The sequence below is a fragment of the Papaver somniferum genome, chromosome 3 (assembly GCF_003573695.1).
Source record: "Papaver somniferum cultivar HN1 chromosome 3, ASM357369v1, whole genome shotgun sequence".
In the NCBI taxonomy this organism is placed as follows: domain Eukaryota; kingdom Viridiplantae; phylum Streptophyta; class Magnoliopsida; order Ranunculales; family Papaveraceae; genus Papaver; species Papaver somniferum.
The window spans coordinates 99,666,250-99,688,113 of record NC_039360.1 but is presented as its reverse complement, the minus strand read 5'-3'; the positions used below and the strand labels follow the sequence as shown (position 1 = coordinate 99,688,113).

At 38.8% G+C, this 21,864-nt stretch overlaps 2 protein-coding genes and 1 long non-coding RNA gene across 5 annotated transcripts; 1 reads left to right on the top strand and 2 right to left on the bottom strand.

Annotated features, from left to right (window-relative positions):
* Positions 1 to 645: 645 nt before the first annotated feature.
* Positions 646 to 5,451, bottom strand: LOC113356958 (pentatricopeptide repeat-containing protein At1g62260, mitochondrial-like). Of its 3 annotated transcripts, XM_026600195.1 has the most exons (9): positions 3,337 to 5,451; positions 2,945 to 2,979; positions 2,448 to 2,525; positions 2,063 to 2,155; positions 1,823 to 1,886; positions 1,679 to 1,736; positions 1,481 to 1,528; positions 787 to 863; positions 646 to 693 (listed from the first exon to the last, which is right to left on the bottom strand). In XM_026600195.1, the coding sequence occupies exon 1, from the start codon at positions 5,420 to 5,422 to the stop codon at positions 3,488 to 3,490; it is 1,935 nt and encodes a 644-aa protein (XP_026455980.1). In that variant the 5' UTR covers positions 5,423 to 5,451; the 3' UTR covers positions 646 to 693; positions 787 to 863; positions 1,481 to 1,528; positions 1,679 to 1,736; positions 1,823 to 1,886; positions 2,063 to 2,155; positions 2,448 to 2,525; positions 2,945 to 2,979; positions 3,337 to 3,487. The 3 variants fall into 3 exon arrangements, with proteins under 3 accessions (XP_026455980.1, XP_026455978.1, XP_026455981.1); XM_026600193.1 differs by having other exon boundaries at positions 2,945 to 5,451; XM_026600196.1 differs by lacking the exon at positions 2,945 to 2,979.
* Positions 5,452 to 5,657: 206 nt separating this feature from the next.
* Positions 5,658 to 19,015, top strand: LOC113356957 (serine/threonine-protein kinase ATR-like). The gene is made up of 15 exons (XM_026600192.1): positions 5,658 to 5,868; positions 5,958 to 6,102; positions 6,484 to 6,596; positions 7,438 to 7,772; positions 7,866 to 7,990; positions 8,187 to 8,331; positions 8,424 to 8,993; positions 9,072 to 9,147; positions 9,792 to 10,104; positions 11,144 to 12,394; positions 12,867 to 16,230; positions 16,328 to 16,900; positions 17,223 to 17,846; positions 17,964 to 18,158; positions 18,398 to 19,015. The coding sequence occupies exons 1-15, from the start codon at positions 5,712 to 5,714 to the stop codon at positions 18,563 to 18,565; spliced, it is 8,154 nt and encodes a 2,717-aa protein (XP_026455977.1). The 5' UTR covers positions 5,658 to 5,711; the 3' UTR covers positions 18,566 to 19,015.
* An 840-nt stretch (positions 19,016 to 19,855) lies between these two features.
* LOC113361516 lies at positions 19,856 to 21,135 on the bottom strand. Its single transcript, XR_003365159.1, has 3 exons — positions 21,055 to 21,135; positions 20,509 to 20,576; positions 19,856 to 19,990 (listed from the first exon to the last, which is right to left on the bottom strand). It is a non-coding gene; the product is annotated as an uncharacterized LOC113361516 (long non-coding RNA).
* Positions 21,136 to 21,864: the final 729 nt, after the last annotated feature.

Here is a 21,864-nt window from a genome sequence, read left to right as displayed (position 1 = left end):
TAGAGAATCTTTAAGAAAATCCAGAAAGAGCTGAATCAAAATTTCGAACCGTGAGACCAAACAAGGCAGCAGCCAACCATCAATGACCCAAATTAAAGTCACCCTTGGCATTTATCCCGATTCGGAAAACTGACTGTCCAACTAATACACTGTTCAATATGTATATCTATACCTCCCTGATTACGTCTCATTCTACATTTTAAGACCACAATGCCATGTAGCGCACCATCAAGGCCATGATAAAGTTGAGAATGTCGTAAAGGAAAGAGAATAATACATCATATGTAGTTTCCTGTAATATAGTCACAAAAAAAGGCATAAGCTGAAGTTTTACTATTAAAGAGTAGATTCCTCAGTTGACATGAGAGAAGCTTCTGCCAGTTAGAAAATGCTAAGAAAAGCAAAATATATGAATCCAACTCACATACTTTCCAGGCTCTGTTACTATTCTAACACGGTTATTACTATATCTAAATCTTGGAATTTTTCTTTTTTGATTTCCCATCCTTCTCATGCATCTTTCTCTTCCTCTTCTTCCCATTCTGCACAAGTTCCATTAAATTGATGAGTGAAACACATGAACATATAAAACACCATGAAAATGGCAAACTGCAGAGACATCTAATGTACCTCCGCAACCATATCGCTGTACGATGGCTACGCTGTTTCTCTTCTTCCCTTGCTTCCTCGTACCTGCAACATAGATCAAACTTTAGCAAGAAGTTCCCGACAAAGCAAAATATTTCAGTCTTTTGACAACAATCTCTGTTACGGTTTCTCTCTTACTTGGCAGCCAAAACACCATCCAGGTTCTCCAACCCTTCCAATTCATCTGGTTTAAAAGAGACATCAACTTTATCTGCCTTTTGACCACGAGAAAAACTAGTAAGTAGAGGAATGATTAGGACTTAAACCAATCTTAAGAAACTATGAGTGATCAATAACCAAACCAGCAGACTGCGTACTGCAGAGTGGAAACAACTTAACACTCAGGCCACTAAACGTGACTAAAGTGACTGTGCACACGCATGAAAGAAAAAAAAACTGTTCTTCTCAGAACAAGTTTAAGATCTACAGAGATATACCGCAACTACAGTGTACCAGGAGTACAGAGAACATTACCAAACCAACTGCATGTGAGAACGGACAAAATGGATCACCCGAGTACCAAATGGCAAAAATATGTTTGGTTCCATCACATAAACAGATAAATGTAACCTAGCTTCATAGACATTGTAAAACGTAGTAGTGTAGAAAACTATTAGATACTTGGTGCAATCAATATTACAACGAGCTAACCTACTGTTTAGCGTTGCACCAATCTAATTATCTAACATGCTAATAGCAGTCAGTTCCATTACGTTGCGGCTGTTTAAAGTCTCCATTATGTATATTATTAGCTTTTAACATCTAAGATTTACTAGATCAATGGCTTCCCCATTAAATAGGGATGGAAGACAGGAAGATAACAAATTAATACCCTTTTCGCAGCTGCTGCCTTTTCCTGTGCTCCAGGCCAACCACATACCTGGATCCAGAAACAAATGCCAAGACTTTTTCTAAATTATCCATGTACACAAATTATGAGTCTAGATAAGAAGCTATGCTGAGTCAATTCAAGAAACCTATGAAAATGACTTTCATTGTACTTTACGAAACAGTAAATTATGATACATACGTGTGGTTGTTCCGAGCAAGGTTCCAGGAGCGATCATTTCTTCTTTCTCTTCAAGTACCTATATAAGAAGGGGACACAAGAAGGTAGCATAAGAAAGGAAATTGGTTTCTATGAACTCAAGTAAATGAACCACAGAACCTATACCTCGAACTCTTCCCTTCGTGATAGAGCTCGCCGTCTGATATTAAAAGAAGGCATCATGGAAAACCTGTATACGGTTACAAAAAATCAGATGGTTAGATCCATGCAATTAGCCAGAGAAAATGGTACGTAATTACAAAAGACTGGATTTCTGTACAAAAGTAATACAACAAAGGAGAAGCACGTGATAATTCATAGCGACTACTAGGAAAGAAGAGACGAATAATCAAAAGTTGCTCAAACCTGATAATCAATATCCATCTTTCCCATCTTTGGTTGCATACGCACACATTGTTTCTGTTTCAACTTTTTACTATTCTCTTTCTCAATATATGCCTACGTATGACATCATTGAAAACATTAAATAACTGAATATAAACCGAGAGAACACAAACACAAAATTGAAAGTACCAGTATCTTGCTACGCGAAGAGAAAATCAACAGAGTCATGCAACCATCTTCCAAAAGAAGGTCAGAGGTTTTAACAGCCCAAACCCAAAACGTTCTTCCAATATACTGGCGTTTTATGAAATAACTGACAACATAATGACTAGTAGCGCGAAAAAACAAAAGTCTCAGAACGGAATAACATTAAGTCATTGCAGAAAACCTAAGCATCTAGCTATACCTGTCTAATTTTCTCGATTCCAGTTGCCGCAATGAAGTCTGGGAGTTGGAAAGGCTGTTTCTTAATATCAAGTTTTCCCTACAAAACATATAAAGATGGATTAATGATTTTAGATACCACGAGAGCTTTCTACTCCACCTATATAAATCAAAGCAGGCAATGAGCATATTTATTCTAGTGGACTGCACTGCCGCAATAAAAGAAATGCATCCGGTCCATGTATTCTGCAAAGTAAGCCACAGAAGCTGCATTGCAACATTAAATATACCTGAGGACCCAGAAATTGGCACTCAAACTTGTCTAGGCGCCTTAGTTTGATACTAGTATATAACTAATAACTCACCAATTCAACATCAAATATAACCCGACAACTCAACAGCTCCCACTCAAACTTGTCTAGGCATCTTAGTTTGACATATAACTAATAACCCACATAAACCCCTAGCAAACATTTCAACTAATAAAAAATTCAAAAAATCTTTCCGCAGAATACACACCTACTTCTGTCTCCATAATTGTTACAGCCAGTCCCCTGCAAGAACCACATATCCATATAAGAGGGAAACCTTATTGATTTTATTATTTCCTCACCCTCTTACATGAACCCTTCTTACAGTATTATGTCCATTTAACATGCATGTACACACTAGCTACACTATTATCTGTGTCCAATCGACCACTTGGCACAGGAACAGTCTTCCGGTACGGTTTCCTGGCCATGCGCAAGTATTTGGGCACTTATGCTACATTTTTATACTATGCCAAATATGTGAAGTAACAAATTGTTGCAACCAAATTATTTGAGGCGTTTTTGTTTCCCAGGTTGGGCTTGGGATTAAGTGTACTTAACCACTAACATTTGATTAGGCTTGGATCAAATCCAACTTACCTATCCCACAGTTTCAACCACTGTCAAGAGTTTCAGATCAGAAATGCAGTTTCAATCAAATCCAAAATTTGAATTGTCACATGGTAGCTCTCATGCAGTCCCACTAAGAAGTGAAAGTGTTCTCTCTATCTGAAGCACGAGAAACATGAACTTATTGCAACTCAATCCAACTATACCCAGCTTGTTTTTTGATCTTATTCCCTTGCATCACTGTCTTTACTCTTGTTGCATCTTCCCATCTCCCAGCATCGGTATACAGCCTATGTAGCATAACATAGGGTGCTGAGCTTTCTGGCTCAAGTTTCATTAGAGATTCGGAAGCAATTATAGCAAAATCTACATTGTTATGAATTCTACATGCACCAAGTAATGCACCCCAAACAGCACTATCTGGTTCGAACGGCATGGTTTTGATCAAATTCATGGCTTCCTCTACATACCCGTTCCTACCAATGACGTCCACAAGAGAGGCAAAATGTTCCATAAGTGGTTCAATGCCGTACTCATAGACCATGGATTTGAATTGTCTCCTACCTTCATCTACTAAACCAGCATGAGCACAAGCACTCAACACTGAAACGAATGTTATATGTGTAGGTTTCACATTCTCACTCTTCATCTCTTCAAAAAACTTGAGAGCCTCCACTGCCAAACCATTATATGCATACCCTCCGATGATTGAATTCCAAGAAACCACATCTCTCTTCAAAGCCATCTCATCAAATACTGAACGCGCATCTGATATAACCCCGCATCTCGAGTACATTGTGATAAGCGCATTATTTATTGGTACATCTGCAATTACTAGTTTGATGACCAGTTGATGAATCTGCATTCCTAAATGAAGAGCTGAAAGCCAAGCACATGCACTGAGAACTGCTGATAGAGTGTGTTTATCAGGTCTTTCACCTTCTCCTTGCAACTGATGTAAGAATCTTACTGCTTCTTCATATTCTCCGTTCTGTTCATACCCTGATATCATGGAATTCCATGAAATCAAGCTTTTGTTAGGTGTTTTATCAAAGAAACTACGAGCAAGCTCCAGGTCGCCATGTTGTGCATATCCCGAGATCATAGAATTCCATGACTGGGAATCAGGATTTGGCATCTCATGGAAAAGTTTTGCTGCTTCTTCTAAATTACACACTTGAGCGTACACACTAATCATAGTATTCCATGAAATGACATCTCGTGTTAACATATCGTCAAAAAGTTTCCTAGCCGAGGAAAGATCTCCTGCTTTAATGTAACACATCATCATAGAGTTCCAAGTAACAACATTCTTTACAAAGCTGACTTGTTTGTCACCTCTCCCTTCATCTAGGTGAGAAGGAATTTGATCAAACAAACGTCGCGCTTCAACAATTCTTCCGCACTGACCATACCCAGCAATCAGAGTGTTATAAGCATGAAGCACATCCGTAACACCATCACTTAAGCTTTTAACTTCAAATAAAACTTTTGCTGCTTCATCTAATTTACCATTCTGAATTATACCTGAAACAAGAGCACTAATAGACGCCGAATCCTGTTGAGGCATTTCCTTGAACAGTTCCATTGCTCTTACAACATCCCCATTCTGCAAAAACCCAGTGATCATCGTATTCCAAGAGATAGTATCCCGCTCACTCATTCTCCGGAACATATCCAAAGCTTCATTCATTTTTCCATTTCTCGCATACCCACCAATCAACGTATTCCAAGAAACCTCATCTCTCACCGGCATTTTATCAAACAAATATATTCCTTCTTCAATTTGTTTACTTCCACGAACATAACCTGATATAATCAAATTCCAAGAAACAACATCCCTTTGCGGCATTTCGTCGAACAGTTTTCTTGCTTTTACTATCTCTCTATTTTTCACATACCCACTAATCATCGAATTCCATGTAACAGTATTCTTGTACTGCAATGTATCAAAGAGTCTTCTTGCTTCATTAATTTGACCTCCTCTGATAAAATTAGAGATCTTTTTGTTCCATTTTCGAATATCCAAATTTTCATCCCAAGGCGGCAAGGAAGAAAACTTCTTTAGACCGCTAATTGTAGTTCTATAGTTTGATGTTTCCCACTGAAGTTTCATCCATAAACATGTCCGTTTTAAGCTCCTCATCTTCTCCGCCGTGAAAGAGCTAAAACAGAGGCGCCAAGTCCCCGCTTTAGATTGTCAGTAACAAACCCTTACTAACCGCACCCACAATTCCGATTTCCGCACCTTATAAGTCGTACCTCAATATTACGTTCACTGCTCAAAAATACGTTATTAATAATATATAAAAATAGAATCGGCATAAGGAAAGTAAAGCGTCATTCTCAGTCTGAGGGTTTATGGAGGGAAACCAGTAGAGAGTGAGAGAGTGAGGGATACAATAATGGCGGAACTCTCAAGTATCATTCACGAACTTCGAGAAAGAATTTCTGCTTCATCGTCTTCACCAGCAAATAACGGAGATGATGATCACTTAGTGAATAGATTTCGGACTGTTCTTCCTAATCTTCTTCAATCTTATGTTCTTCCTTCATCCACGGGTTTCAATCTCTCTCTATTTCTCTCTAAAATACCTACTAATACTATCCTCTTACTTTCCTGATCTGCTATTTATTTATTAATTTTGCAGCTAATGAGAGAGAAGTGACTGCGGTTCTAAAGCTATTATCACATATAGCAAGGAATTTTCCGGGAGTTTACTTCCATGGGAAAGCAAGTGCTGTTTTTCCAGTCATTGCTCGAGTTTTACCCTTCTTTGCTGAACCTGCATTTAGGTTAGTATTTCTGGAATCAACTCTTATTTGACATTTCAGTTTCTTGGTTAGGGTTTTTGAACAAACATTTCTATTTTGGTACACACATTTGGGGATAAAGAAATCAAAACCTTAGTTACAACTTACAAGGTTAATTGGAAAAGAAAAAAAAATGAAGATTTTGATTAGGGAAGGAAATTGTAAGTTGACGGCAATTCATGCTGACTAGACAAAAATGTATGAGTGTGGAACATTGAAGGAAATGCAATGAATGGTTGTAGCTGCTGCTACACATAGAACATCATATAAAACCTCTGACGGTTCTTTTTCTTTTCTAGTGCTCTTGTTTTGTCGTCGTCATTTTTGTCTTTTGTTTAGAGCGTGATTGAGTCGGCCTTACAGATCTCGCCATGGAGTAATTTTCGAGACAGTTGGATCTCTTCTATCCTTGCTCCGTTCAGGAGAACGAGGAGCATATCGTCAGTTTTTCTTGGATGCCATGTTGTTAATTGAAGGTATGTGTTGTGGTTGTAAGACTTTTTCTTATATGAAATTAGTGGAAGTTTGTTGCATTGGTGAAGGTTTGTGCAGCTACACCGTAATGGTTTGCGATATCAGTTTGGTCATTCTCTCAAGTCAACTCTTGAATATTAATCTGAATTGGGACATGCTAAAAGTAAAAGCAACCAACTCAATACAAATGGACTAATTAAGTTTACCAATGACCAATGTGTTTTTAAATTTATTGGTCTGAACATGTATCTAGGATTACTAAAACATTTTTTTGAAGTGAGCAAATCTTAAGACTTAAGGTTTCCACTAGCTGTAGCCAAGTCAATTCTCTAGTAAATCATATATATTGTGTACAGTACATGAATGTGCTTTTGGGAGCACTAATTCACTTATATCCTCTGGTTAAAGTAATTGAATCTACTAGAGCAATTAGATTTTCGTCTGTGATTTCCACTGTTTGATTTGAGTACCTTCTGATTCATTTAGACAGGCTCCGTTTCCGCGTACCAATTGTGCTGTAAGTGTTATGCCTTCCACTGCGCAGATGTTTCACATCAAAGCAAATAAGTAGTCTCCCCTGAATAGTATAAGAAAACCCTGGTGATTTACCTAATGCATTTAATCGGGTATTCAATTTGGAGACTAGAACGAATCTTGAATATGTGCAGCCATGTGCACAAGTTCTAGTATGTATTGCTAAACGATTGTGTTTCTTTCGTGAAGGGAAAACTGTTAATACTCTTCTACAAGTAGTTTTTTTCTACCAATTGTGCTATGTCTTTTGTAGCTCGGATGTTACACTGATAAAAACTTCATAACAAGTCCCTGATTGCTTGTTTACAGATCTCCTATATGTAGCATCATTGTTCGCAGATAGCTCCACTATCTCAGTGTCTCCTGTAGTATCCTTGAAGTGCTTTCACAAGTCGTTTGTTGGAATATCCAGTAGTCCAGCCCCTCTCTGTGATCTTCCAGCCTGTTTCAGACCCACAGATGGCCTTGGTATCTTGATTGACCTCTCCGATAATCAGAGGTGGCAGCCGTTTGCCACTTGGACCCTTAAGATTATCAGTAAATGCCTAACTGAAGGAACTCTGTACGTGGAAGGACTTATCAATGCATCATTTGTATACGCTGCATGTTCTCTTTTGTGCTATGGGGATGCTGCTTTGCATATGGTGAGTAGCATGTTAAATTAAAGTAGGACACACAGTCTTCTATTTATTAACCAACTTATTGCGCATTTGTGATAGCTTACAATTTTATGATAGGCATGTTTCGACTTTGCACGTGTCCTGACAACTGTAGTTGATGCTGAAATTGTTCCGATGGAAAATCTTATTCGCACGATCTTGACCATATTAGGGCACAATGAGAAGGAACATCCAACATTCAGGTATTTTCTTCTGGTACTTCTTGCTAAATCCATTACATTATTATGATGCTATTAACAATAAAGCAATTTAGCTTATGCTCATAAAAAGCTCTCTCTCTCTCTCTCTCTCTCTCTCTCTCTCTCTCTCTCTCTCTCTCTCTCTCTCTCTCTCTCTCTCGCACCGCCCAAATACACCACTAATGGGCTTATGTTGCAGAAGTACCGTTTACGACTCTTGCATGGGTGCTTGCCTTCATGTATTGTATTCGAGTTGTCCAGATGACGTGGTTGAGCTTACAGCTGAAGATTTAGTCAATGTATTTCCAGAATCATTAAAAAACACAGATAGCCTCGACCTTATGGTGAATATGCTGGGAAACTCTTTAATTGGCGTACATAAAAAATTTACCTTCACTACGTGTTACTCACTGTAAACTAAAAAAAAATATATCAGGTTGCTATGTGCAGTGCGTATGTTCGAATATGTAAGACTTGCCCTGTGCATATCTGGAAGCCGGAATCTCTTGTTGATATGTTGTACTCTCCAAAACCTTGCTTGCCGGTGATGGATTGCATTCGCGTCGCCATAGGTGTACTTGGTCCTGATATTGTTGGCGGCGTAAATGTGGAGAATAGAGATACTGGTGTCTCAACTGGAAGTGACAAAAGAAATCAGAGCTCAAAAGTTGGAGACAAGAGACCGGTTCAGAACTTAGTTATTCTACAGAATAAGCGTCAAAAAGTAGAGGAAGAAATGTTGCTATCTAACATTACTCGTGTGGGGTTTGATTTTAAAAGTAAGCATGAGCAGGACAATGAACATGCGGGTTCTATGCAAGAATCACTTGTTTCATTTATTGGTTTCCTAAAACCAAGTGGAATTAACGAAACCACGTTAACACCCGAAATTGCAGTGACTGCTCTTAGCATGCTGTCCATTATCTTTTGTAATTACCCAAAAACATGTCTGGCGCTTACCATTTTTCGGCAAGTGTGTGAGTGGATGCCTTGGATATCTGAGCAGGTATGTGTTAATATCTGAAGACTATCACCATTTCAAATTTCCGGTGTGTTTCAGTAATTGGAGAATTGTATCTTGCAGGCAAAGCAAAGCAGTTCAATCACATTTGATTTGGCCATCTATCTGGAAGCAGTTCATAGCATAATGCTTTTGCAAAGTAAGATTACAAACCTAATATTTTGTTCTCTGCACCAAGTTTTAGTGATACATGTAAACATCAAAATCTCCCTTGCACCTATACCTAATGGCTTAAGATATCGCTTTTCTCTTCCCGAGATAGAAACAAATGCTTGAGAGAAAATATCTTGCAAGAAGGTGCATCTGCTTACAAGTAGTAGATCACTAGTTAGAGTTTGTTGTATTAAGAGTTTCTCTTTCAGGTCCATAAACCTTAGAGAGAAAGAAAAAGGATAACACCTGCGAGGTACAGATGTATATAGAGTTAGGAATGCATGCTAAGACTCGTTTATTGTATAATCTTGGAAAAGAATAACACCTATACCTAATGGCTTAAGATATCGCTTTTCTCTTCCCGAGATAGAAACAAATGCTAGAGAGAAAATATCTTGCAAGCAGGTGCATCTGCTTACAAGTAGTAGATACACTAGTTAGAGTTTGTTGAATTTAGAGTTTCTCTTTCAGGTCCATAAACCTTAGAGAGAAAGAAAAAGGATAACACCTGAGAGGTACAGATGTATTAGGAATGCATGCTAAGACTCGTTTATTGTATAATTTTGATTTATTGTCCTTGTCTTCTTCTGTTATTATGCATATGGCGTCAACGTTCTAATTTGTGTGCAGGTTCCCTTCCCCAGGAGAATTTCCTTTTCAAAACTATGGATGTTAATGCAAATCTTAGAGTGGTGTTAATGCTTCCATGGACACAATTACTTGCAACAACTGAAGCTGATTCTATGCGGAATACAAAATGTTTATCTGTTCAAGTTCTCTCCAAGACTGGTTCTGCATTAAAACCTGAAAGTGTGCTTGAAATCCTGGATTTAGCTCTTTGTGATGAAGCCTGGGAGGTTAGAGCTGAAGCTGTTATTTCTATACCAATGATTGTCATGTGCTCTGGTCTTGGCGTGCTACCGCATATGCTTAGAAAACTGGAGTAAGTGAATTTAATTTATCAATTATGTTTAGTTACACTTGCTTTTTGGGTGTTCGTGGATGATAAGAACTTTACCAGAGAAGAAAATATGGGACTCCAATTTTGAAACTGCGGTTGCTCATGTCCGGTGTCGGGCAATGAGAGTGATTGCGCTAGGTGGACCTTTTTCTGTTACTTTCCTTAATACTTTTTCTTCCAAGAAGGGGATAATTGATCTGACCTTACTGTGTGCATGGCCAAACTTTTTTTCTTAGTTTACACATTATTACCATAAGGCCCATAATAGTTTGGAATCTTTCCTAGAAATTTACTGTCATAACTCATAGTTAGTAGCGTCTTGGAGATGGTTTTCTAACTTCCAATCCTTCGAGCGCAAATTTGAGTGTCTAGTATCATTTATAAGTCAAATCAACTACAAACAAAATAATTATAAGTCTCTGCTTCCTCTAGATTTCCTACATCTTAATTGGGCTGGAGAGCCTACTAAGCCTACAGCCTTATCAGCGATTTGTATTTGTACTGTTTTTTTCTGTAGGAACTTTGTATGAAGTCACTGTCATGTGTCTATGGCTTTGTTATGTAATCTTCGGAAAAGTTTAAGTTGAGCAAGAAAAACTTCTTAGTGTTAATTTATTGCTAAACCCAAGCTTTAGATCTGTTTCAAGTTTGAAAAGAGCCTCGATCTTTTTTATCAAGTCAGCCACATATTTGGCGTGTTGTCTATATACTGGCAGAAGTTATAGTGATGAAGGCAGCTTTTGATTCTCTAGTACGAAACAATGCAGATTGCATCCCCCTACGGATCATCTTTGTATGTTACTCGTCTTCTCTGAGGTACATTGTATAGATGGAGTTTTACCACCCTGGGTCAATTTCACTCTCTATCTAAATTCAGTTACTGTCTTCAGGAACACCAGACATCGGCAATACCACTGGTCTCACCTTCTTAGTAACTAGGTTTTACTTCGTATGTCTAAGATTAAAACTTAAATGGGCCATCTAACTTGTATTTCAAAATTTTGTGTTGCTCCATTTGCAGGATCTTGGTGAAAGAGAAGTGCAGCAATGTTAACAGAATTGTTCCGTTTACTCTTGGTTACTTGGCATGCCTATATGGGTCTACCTATGCCAATAATGCCTCGCCGTGTAAGCTTTTCTTAATTGACGATAGCAACAAAAAGAGTCAAACTACTGTTGATCTTCTCAGTCGTGGATTCTGGTGTCCCAAGTGTGACAAACGAGATATGCGTCAGTATGAGCAATATCCTAAGGTTATGCTCCTGTCCGACGGGCGAAACATGGAATACTGCTCTGACCATCACTTCAATAATTTAGTGTCTCTCTTTTTTGAACTTCTTTATGATGATTCATCTGAAGAGGCTCAAGCTGCATGTGTGGGAATCATTCCACGGATCCTCGTGCACGGGTCTCAAGAGATCCTGCTTGAGACAAAGTCCCAGTGGATCAAGTGTCTTGAGTTTGTACTCCATAATGAGAAGAAAATTGTGAGGGAAGCATTCAGAGGTCAGATTAGTTGCTTCCTTGAAATTCCCATTTTGACATGTTTGTTTGGGGATGTGGAGACATCTAACAAAACGAAAGAGCAGAGGTTTTTGGACAAACTTAAACATGCTTTGGCAGCTGCTAAAGATCCTCAGTTCTTTGAGACACTTTTGGAGGTGACCGCAGATATCATGAACGCCGTTGACATCCATGAGCAGCTGTTCTTTTACTCACTTATCCTGCTGGTTGATCAGCTCGATAATCCTCATATGATAGTGAGAATGGATGCGTCAAGGTTGATAAAGAGCTCATGCCACTTCCATCTTAAAGGAGGGTTCGACGTGCTCCTTTCCAAGGTTAATCATATCAAGCATGAGCTTTATTCTTATCTTTGTGCACGAGTGGTGAACCGCCCAGCAATGGTTCGGGAATTTGCAGAGGCTGTTGTTGGTGTACAAATGGAGGACTTCATCAAACAGATGGTTCCAATTGTTCTTCCGAAGCTTGTGATCTCTCAGCAGGACAACGATCAAGCGTTTGTCACATTACAAGAGTTGGCTGGGCATCTGAACACTGAGATGGTGCCGCTAATAGTTAATTTGCTACCCAAAGTTCTTGCGTTTGCTCTTCTTCAAGGTGACGGGCAACAGCTACTATCTGCTTTGCAGTTTTATCACGTACAGACCGGATCTAGCAACCAGGAAATTTTTGGAGCTGCATTACCAGCACTGCTCGATGAACTTGTGTGCTTCCTTGGCGATGGAGACCCAAATGAGGCCACTGATAGGTAAATTTGGATTACCAATTTCCAGTCATATATCATGTTATTCCAGCTAAAGCAATATTATTAACCAGTCTCTCGGTATAGATTTAATTTCTTTTTTCTGTAAAGCTTAAAGTTCTGTCTCGATTTTTCTATTTTGTGCTTGTGATGCGCAATATCGTGCTTTCAAAAGTCTTCCCCGTCATTAAAGCTCAAAGTTGTGTTTTATGCAGAAAATTGTGTTTTTAAAGGATCCTTCTCTACCATAACTTAAATTTTCTAGGAATAGACTTAATTCTTTAAGGAGTTTGATCTTTCCAAAATTACTAAACACTATATGTTGCTTCCAATTTGTGTGAATTATATTATGGTGTATGAGCAGTGTGAATTACATTATGGTGTATGAGCAGTGTGAATTACATTATGGTGTATGAGCACAATCATACAGTTGCACTGAAAAGATGTTCACCTTTTTAGTTTTGTTATTTGAATGCAGGCTAACGAGGGTCCCTGAAATGATACAAGAAGTTGCAAGAGTCTTGACCGGCTCTGATGATCTCAGTGGGTTTCTAAGGCATCATTTTGTCGGTCTTCTTAACAGTATAGACCGGAAAATGCTTCACGCTGAGGATATATCCTTGCAGAAACAAGCCCTGAAACGTATAGAATTGCTAATTGAGTTGATGGGTTCTCACCTTTCGACCTATGTGCCTAAAATCATGGTGCTTCTTATGCATGCTGTTGGTAAAGAAACCCTCCAAAGTGAGGGTCTCTCTGTCTTACATTTTTTCATCAAACAACTGGTGAAAGTCTCCCCATCAAGTACTAAGTATGTGATTTCACAGGCCTTTGCTGCTCTTATCCCATTTTTGGAGCGGTGTAAAGAAAATACTTCTTTTCATCTGAGTAAAGTTGTTGAGATCTTGGAAGAACTCGTGGTTGAAAACAAGGTTCTTTTAAAACAGCATATTCGAGAGCTCCCTTTGCTGCCAAGTATTCCTGAATTAGCTGAAGTGAAAAAAGTTATACAAGAAGCACGGGGATCAATGACTTTCAAGGATCAACTACGAGATGCAGTTGATGGTCTAAACCATGAGAGCTTGAATGTGAGGTATATGGTTGCGTGTGAGTTGGGAAAATTACTGAACTTACAACGAGAGGATGTTACAGCTCTGATCTCTGGAGAAGCTGGCTCGGATTTGGATGTGTTGAGCTCCTTGATTACGTCCTTACTTAGAGGATGCACAGAAGAGTCCAGGACTACCATAGGACAGCGCCTGAAATTAGTTTGTGCTGATTGTCTTGGAGCACTTGGAGCCGTGGATCCTGCCACAGTGAAGGGAATCTCTTGTGAACGTTTCAAAATTGAATGCTCAGATGATGACCTTATCTTTGAATTGATCCACAAGCATCTAGCAAGAGCTTTTAGAGCTGCTCCTGATACCATTGTCCAAGACTCTGCTGCCTTGGCAATACAAGAGCTGCTGAAAATTGCAGGTTGCCAAGCATCACTTGATGATAATATTGGAGCTCAGACAATACAGTCAGAGAAGGGTAAAGAAGTGTTGAATGTTTCTTTGTCGGGGAGTGGGAATATGGATGATCGCAGTGAGATGAACAAGAGGGGCAAGAGATTATGGGGCCGTTTCTCTAACTATGTTAAAGAAATAATTGCCCCATGCTTGACCTCAAGATTTCAACTTCCAAATGTGGCTGATTCTACGTCTTTAGGCCCTATTTACCGATCTTCAATGTCATTCCGCAGGTGGATATTTTTTTGGATCAGGAAGCTGACAGTACATGCAACTGGTTCAAGAGCAAGTATTTTCAATGCTTGTCGGGGTATAGTACGTCATGACACACAAACAGCTATGTATTTGCTACCATATTTAGTCTTGCATGCTGTCTGCTACTCTACTGCTGAGGCTCGACTTGGCATAACAGAAGAGATACTTTCTGTCCTCAATGTGGCCGCATCAGAGAACAGTGAGGCCGCTGTTAATGGAGTCATGGGAGGGCAAAGTGAAGTCTGTATTCAGGCAGTCTTTACCCTTCTTGATAATCTCGGGCAGTGGGTGGATGATGTAAAACAAGAAGTTGCTCTTTCCCAATCTCTACACTGCTCAAAGCAGCAATCGTCTAAGTCAACTGGGCGAAATAAAGATCCTCCTTCAAAAGGTCCTAATCAGCTCCTAATTCAGTGTAATAATGTTTCTGAGCTGTTGGCTGTTATTCCAAAGGTTACCCTAGCCAAGGCTTCTATCCGATGCAAGGCTTATGCACGAGCTCTTCTGTACTTCGAATCTCATGTCCTGGAAAAATCAGGATCCTTCAACCCAGCAGCTGAGAGAAGTGGTATCTTTGAGGATGAGGATGTTACTACTCTGATGGAGATATACAGTGGCTTGGATGAGCCTGATGGTCTCTCTGGGTTGGCGCATTTAAGGAAATCATCAAGCTTGCAGGACCAACTCCTTATAAACAAGAAGGCAGGAAACTGGGCAGATGTCTTAACTTCTTGTGAGCAGGCTCTTCAGCTGGAGCCCAGTTCCATCCAGAGGCATTCCGATGTTCTCAACTGCTTACTAAACATGTGTCACCTTCAGGCCATGGTAACTCATGTAGATGGTTTAATCTCTAGGGTTCCCAAGTATAAGAAGACTTGGTGCATGCAAGGTGTGCAAGCAGCTTGGAGGCTTGGCCGGTGGGACCTTATGGATGAGTACATCTCTGGGGCTGATGAGGAAGGTCTACTCTGTAGCAGTTCCGAGAGCAATGCTTGCTTTGACATGGATGTTGCCAAGATCCTGCAAGCAATGATGAAGAAGGACCAGTTCTCAGTTGCAGAGCGGATTGCTCATTCTAAACAAGCTTTGCTTGCTCCTCTTGCTGCTGCTGGAATGGATTCTTACGCTCGAGCTTACCCCTTTGTGGTAAAGCTGCACTTGCTACGGGAACTGGAAGACTTCCATAGTCTTCTTGTCAATGATTCTTTCTTGGAGAGATCTTTCCATCTGGATGATCCAAGATTCAAGAAAGTAATACAAGATTGGGAAAATCGAATGCGGTTCACACAGCCATCTCTATGGACAAGGGAGCCGCTCCTGGCATTCCGGAGGCTGGTTTTCGGTGCCAGTGATCTTCATGCTTGTGTTGGAAATTGTTGGCTTCAATATGCAAAACTCTGCCGTTCTGCTGGTCACAATGAGACAGCCAACAGAGCAATTCTAGAAGCCCAGACGTCTGGGGCAGCCAATGTTCACATCGAAAAGGCTAAACTTTTGTGGAATTCCAGAAGGTCAGATGGTGCCATCGCAGAATTGCAACAGGCTCTTCTCAATTTTCCTGTGGATGTCATAGGATCTGCGGTGGTCGCATCACTTACTACTCTACCACTTGTCCCACTGAACCCCCCTTCCATCGCTGTCACTCAAGCTTCAAATGAAAATAGAGATGTTGCTAAAACCCTCCTTCTATATTCTAGATGGATTCACTACACTGGCCAAAAGCAGAAGGAAGATGTGATAGGTCTGTATGCTAAGGTGAGAGAACTGCAGCCCAGATGGGAGAAAGGATTCTTCTATATAGCTAAATATTGCGATGAATTGCTTGTTGATGCTAGAAAACGGCAGGAAGAAAACCTTGAACCAAGGTCCAGGGTTAATTTAAATGCCGAGGAAACTCCCTGGTTATCTTACCTTCCGGATGTCCTACTTTTCTATGCAAAGGGGCTTCATAGGGGCCATAAAAACTTATATCAAGCACTTCCAAGGTTGCTAACCTTGTGGTTTGACTTCGGTAGCAAGTATTACAGAGAAGGCTTATCATCCAATAAAGAAATTAAATCGGTCCATCAAAGGGTATGTATTTCACCTTTTCACTTTCACTAGAGAACTAAATACTAGTTTCTTCCAACTATAGATCAAATGCTGATGTTATATGTAATATATGTATCAGGTCATGTGTATCATACGAGGTTGCCATAAGGATTTACCAAGATACCAGTGGTTAGCAATGCTACCTCAGTTGGTGTCTCGAATTTGTCACCAGAATGAAGACACTGTTCGGCTTGTCAGATATATCATCACCTCCGTTCTGCAAGATTACCCACAACAAGGTCTATGGACTATGGCAGCAGTTTCAAAGTCCCATGTTCCTGCAAGGCGTGAGGCTGCTGCTGGTATCATACAAGAAGCACGCAAAGTTTCCAGGCAAGGAAGTGATGGCAGTAGTTTGTTTGTGCAGTTTGCTAGCTTGATAGATCATCTGATTAGGTTGTGCTTCCATCCGGGCCAGCCAAAAGCGAAAACAATCAACATCTCAACTGAGTTTAGTGCTCTGAAACGGATGATGCCAGTGGGAATCATAATGCCAATCCAACAAGCTCTTACTGTCAAACTACCAATGTATGAGAGTGAAACGAACACTGACTATCATAACATTGATATTTTCTCAGCTTCGGACCTTACGACTATATCAGGAATAGGAGATGAAGCTGAAATCCTATCATCTCTTCAGAAACCCAAGAAGGTAAATCATGTCACTATAATTTGTTGTTCTGCTTTAGTTGGTTTGGACATATGTTGCTTATCGTTGTATGTGTGGTGGGTTGAGACCATTATCTGATAAAGTTCTAATACCGATCAATGAATTCCTCCAATGCTTGGTCTTTCCCTGCTTTGAACTAACAGTCACATTGTTAGAAGTCAGATAATGTCTGATTTTGGCAAGATCTCTTGGGAGGGGCTGCCATAAATTGTGGCTCTATTTACTTGTATCCGTCCTTTTGATGGTACATAATGTTAAATATAATTTCATCTTCGTAAGTGAATCTATTTTTTTGGCTTCTCAGGTAATTTTTATTGGGAGTGATGGTGTTGAACGCCCATTTCTCTGCAAGCCGAAAGATGATCTAAGGAAGGATGCACGCATGATGGAGTTTGTGTCGATGATCAACCGTCTTTTGGCAAAATATCCAGAAAGCCGTCGGAGGAAGCTTTACATCCGCACCTTCGCTGTGATCCCGTTGACAGAGGACTGCGGTATGGTAGAGTGGGTTCCCCATACCCGGGGTTTACGACATATACTGCAGGATATCTATACTGCCCATGGGAAATTCGATAGGCAGAAAACTAATCCGTTGATTAAGCGGATATATGACCAGTGTCAGGGCAAAGTTTCAGAGGAGGAGATGTTGAAGACCAAAATTTTACCATTGTTCCCACCAATTTTCCACAAATGGTTCTTGACAACATTTTCGGAGCCAGCTGCTTGGTTTCGAGCTCGAGTTGCTTATGCTCACACTACTGCTGTTTGGTCTATGGTTGGGCACATTGTGGGCCTTGGCGACAGGCATGGGGAGAATATCCTTTTTGATTCCACAACTGGCGATTGTGTTCACGTCGATTTTAGTTGTTTGTTTGATAAGGGTCTGCAGTTGGAGAAACCTGAGCTAGTGCCTTTCAGATTAACTCAGGTATAGTAACAGAAATGGGAGAAAGACATCACGTTCGCTTAAGCTTGTTTCTAAATATGTTATAAAATAGTTGTTTTAAAGAATGAACTTTTAATGTGTGATTTGCTCCATCCACAGAACATGATCGATGGGTTGGGCATAACTGGATACGAGGGGAGTTTCTTGAGGGTCTGCGAAATAACACTGTCAGTGCTTAGGACACACAGAGAGACTCTAATGAGTGTTCTTGAAACTTTCATTCATGATCCTCTTGTAGAGTGGACGAAATCTCACAAGTCCAGTGGAGTGGAAGTTCAGAATCCCCATGCTCAGGTCTGATTTCATTTTTCATTACATTACTCTCATATTTCAACACTCATGTCAATACATCAAAAGGATATTGTTCTATGAATTCTGAAAATCCAGATATTCTTCCGGACAAACTCCTGAAAAATGAACAAGATATTTATATGGCACTGGATTTTTATTCTTTGAAGTAGTTTTTAGAGATGAACAATTTGGCTTCCCAGAATCTGTTAAATAGCTGCTAAAACATTTTCCTTTAAAATCAGAGGGCCATCGGCAACATAGAAGCACGGCTTCAAGGCATTGTGGTTGGTGTTGGTGCAGCTCCGTCTTTACCTCTGGCTGTAGAAGGTCAAGCTCGTCGTCTGATTGCCGAAGCTATGTCGCACAAAAACCTTGGAAAGATGTATTTATGGTGGATGCCTTGGTTCTGAAGAGTTCTTTGTTTTGAAGAGTTCTTTGTTACTTCCGTATGACCAGTTGAGGTTATTATGTTATAAAAAATCTTCACAACCACATTGTTTTGCATCTTTCGGTTGTCTTTCCTTGTTATCAATTATCAAGAGGCTCAATGTAGAAGGCCCAAATGTATATATAGATTAAGCGCTGGGAACAAGCTTGATGATTTAGACTATGTACATGTGATATCTGGTGCAGTTCTGATGAACATTAGAGGAAAGAGTCTTCTGAAATAGTTCCATTGGAGGGTAAATTAGATGGAAGAAGGATTATGTTCTTCATAATTTTGTAACGCCAAGGCTCAGCATGAAGAAAACCCTTATTCCTTGTAAAGTTGTAATTAGTGTTTATGTACATAAACATATTTCTGTATCTATGTCAAATTCGGATTTCAGATTAATGGAATGGTCCTTGCATTAAGCACTAGTTAATTTGGACAAGTTTTTATCAATTTTGATGAATCTGAAAACATCTCATTTTTCATCAGCAGAAACTTTACTTATAAAGTTAATTTTTGTTATAGATTCAACCACTTGCCATAAACCATAACTGATGTTTCTCCATCTTTGATTACAAAGAACAGAAATATGCAAGAGAAATTTCTTAAAAGCTTAGAAAATATATTCATAATAGATCCAACTTGAAAACATAAGCTATTACAAGACCATTTCCATCAGATCCAACAAAACTAAAAATTAAAAGCAAACATTCATTCTAGATAATGGTAATAAATTGAGAAATAGAGAGATAGAAACCCTAATTAGATATCTGAGTAGATCTCTAAGCCCTTTCTCCACGGATTCTACGAGCAAGTTGGATATCTTTAGGCATAGGGAAAATTAGGCTAAGGCCCAACCCATGGATAACCCATAACATGAGGTCCTTAATTAAAAGAAGTTTAAATCTAGGCCCCGAATTATTAAAAGACACTCATACCCTTACATATATTGTCAAGCCCCAAATTAAATAAAATTTAAATTTAAGCCCAAAGTTATTAAATCTAGGCCCAAAATTATTAAAATATCGCGTGAATGTGTAAACAGAAGTTACACATGCATATGCCATGTGTATCCAGAAGTTACACATCATTATGACATGTGTAATGCAAAGTTACATATCAAAAAATAGACATCAAAAAGAATGCATACAAAAAGTACATGTATTATTTTAATATTCATTTATAATAATTTCTTAGCATGTGTAACTAGAAGTTACACACGCATCTGTCTAGTGTAATTGAGAGTTACATATGCATCTATCTTGTGTAATTGAGAGTTACATGCATCTGTCTAGGCCCAACAACCGCTGCTAGCCACCACCACTGCCTCCTCATCCTCCTCCAAAACCTGCACCTCCACCACCACAAATAAGCCACCAGCTTTTATGAAGTTATCTGCAACCTGAAGAATAACAAACAAACATATTTTATGAGATTAAAAGAAAGACATACAAAACAATGCATAATCACTTTCGAATGCATGTGACTAGTATAATTAGGAGTTAAACACACATATAAGGTTAAATGTACTTAGATTCAGAGATGCAAAAAAACAATTTTGTTATTCATTTTTAGCATGTGTAACTAGGACTTACACATGGATATGGGTAGTGTAACTGAAAGTTACACATGCCTGTTATATGTGTAATTATGAGTTACACATGCATAGTGGCATGTGTAACCAATAGTTACACATATATAGTGGCATGTAAACTTGAAATCTCTTTGTACATATAAAGCAAAAACACTAAATATTCAACTTACAGTGCAACAAGGAAAATTATTACATAGTAATTTACTGAATCATCTTGGTAACATCCAAAATCACCTAGCCTAATTATAGTTGAGTAATGTAAATAATAAAAATATTTTAAGATATAGGGAAAAATAGGATAGGAAAATGTAAGAAAAGAACCGAACCTGGCACAACTTCAACTGCGTGACGCATGTATTCCAGATCTTACACTAAGACTTTTCAAGGAAACTACCTTAGCATTGCGAGCACAAAAAGACACCAAATAATTCGAAAGAAATGATATTTCATCAATTACAAGTCATTACTCAAACAACATTTGGTTATAATGGAATCCCCTGATTGTTGATTCCAAAAGACCACTACAGCCATAATCTGAAAAACAAGCCAACACCTAACTTTTCTAAATGTTCTCAACTTTTATAACATAGTTTTGTAGTACAAAGTTCTAGTATAACACATCAATTCCTATTTATGCTTTTTTATAACGTCACTCCTAATAGAAAAAATATCTTGTAGGACTCTGTCAAAAAATAAAAGGTATTACACATCCAAAAAAGGTCAGTAAGGATACAAACCTGAAACTAGATACTGAAAGATGAAAGTCAAGTTATCAAGAACACTTACAAAACCCATGGATAATATCGAAGTTCATAAAAAAAAAAAGTAGACAAATTGAGCTCTAAATTCCCCATTTTAGCACTGACACTGACCTGAAATGTATTGGTTTTCCATATAACCCAAAACATAAAAGTGCATCTTCAGTTTCGTCCAAGACAGTAAGCCCTCATCCTGCACTTCAAAAATAAATTACAATTAAGAGATCCGTTGCAATAAGAACTTAAGTAGATGTGTAATACGACTTGTGTAACCGGAAGTTACACATGCATATGACATGTGTAATCGGAAGTTACACATCCAATTTGATTGTGTAACTAGTAGTTACACATTCAATTAGTATATCCTCGGACATATACTGATGATCACCAACAACAACAACATATGGCATGATTCAGTCTATTAAAAAGATTAGTATCTTACTTCACTAATGCTAAATAAACTAGGGATACTCGAAACCCAAACCATGCATAATTCAAAATTCACATATCTCAAAACGTTAACTCAAAATGTTAACTGCAAGGTCTACTCAAAATGTTATTCCAGTAGTTGATAAAGTGAGAGTCAGGGTTTATGTCAACATAGACATAAATAATTCTAATCAAGTTCTTATTTAGATGCAAATTTCAATATGTTATTCCAGTAGTTGATAAAGTGAGAGTCAGGGTTTATGTCAGCATAGACATAAATAACACATTAAGAAGATGATCTATGGAAATGACTAATGCAGGGTACAGAATGATTGAATGTTTGTGACAGAATTACTAGTTACACATAATTTAGCATGTGTAACTACTAGATACACATCTAATTAGCATGTCTAACTAGTACATACGCATCCATTTAGCTAATGTACCTAGAAGTTACACAATAATCCAATAATTTTGCTTTCCCCCCTGTTAAAT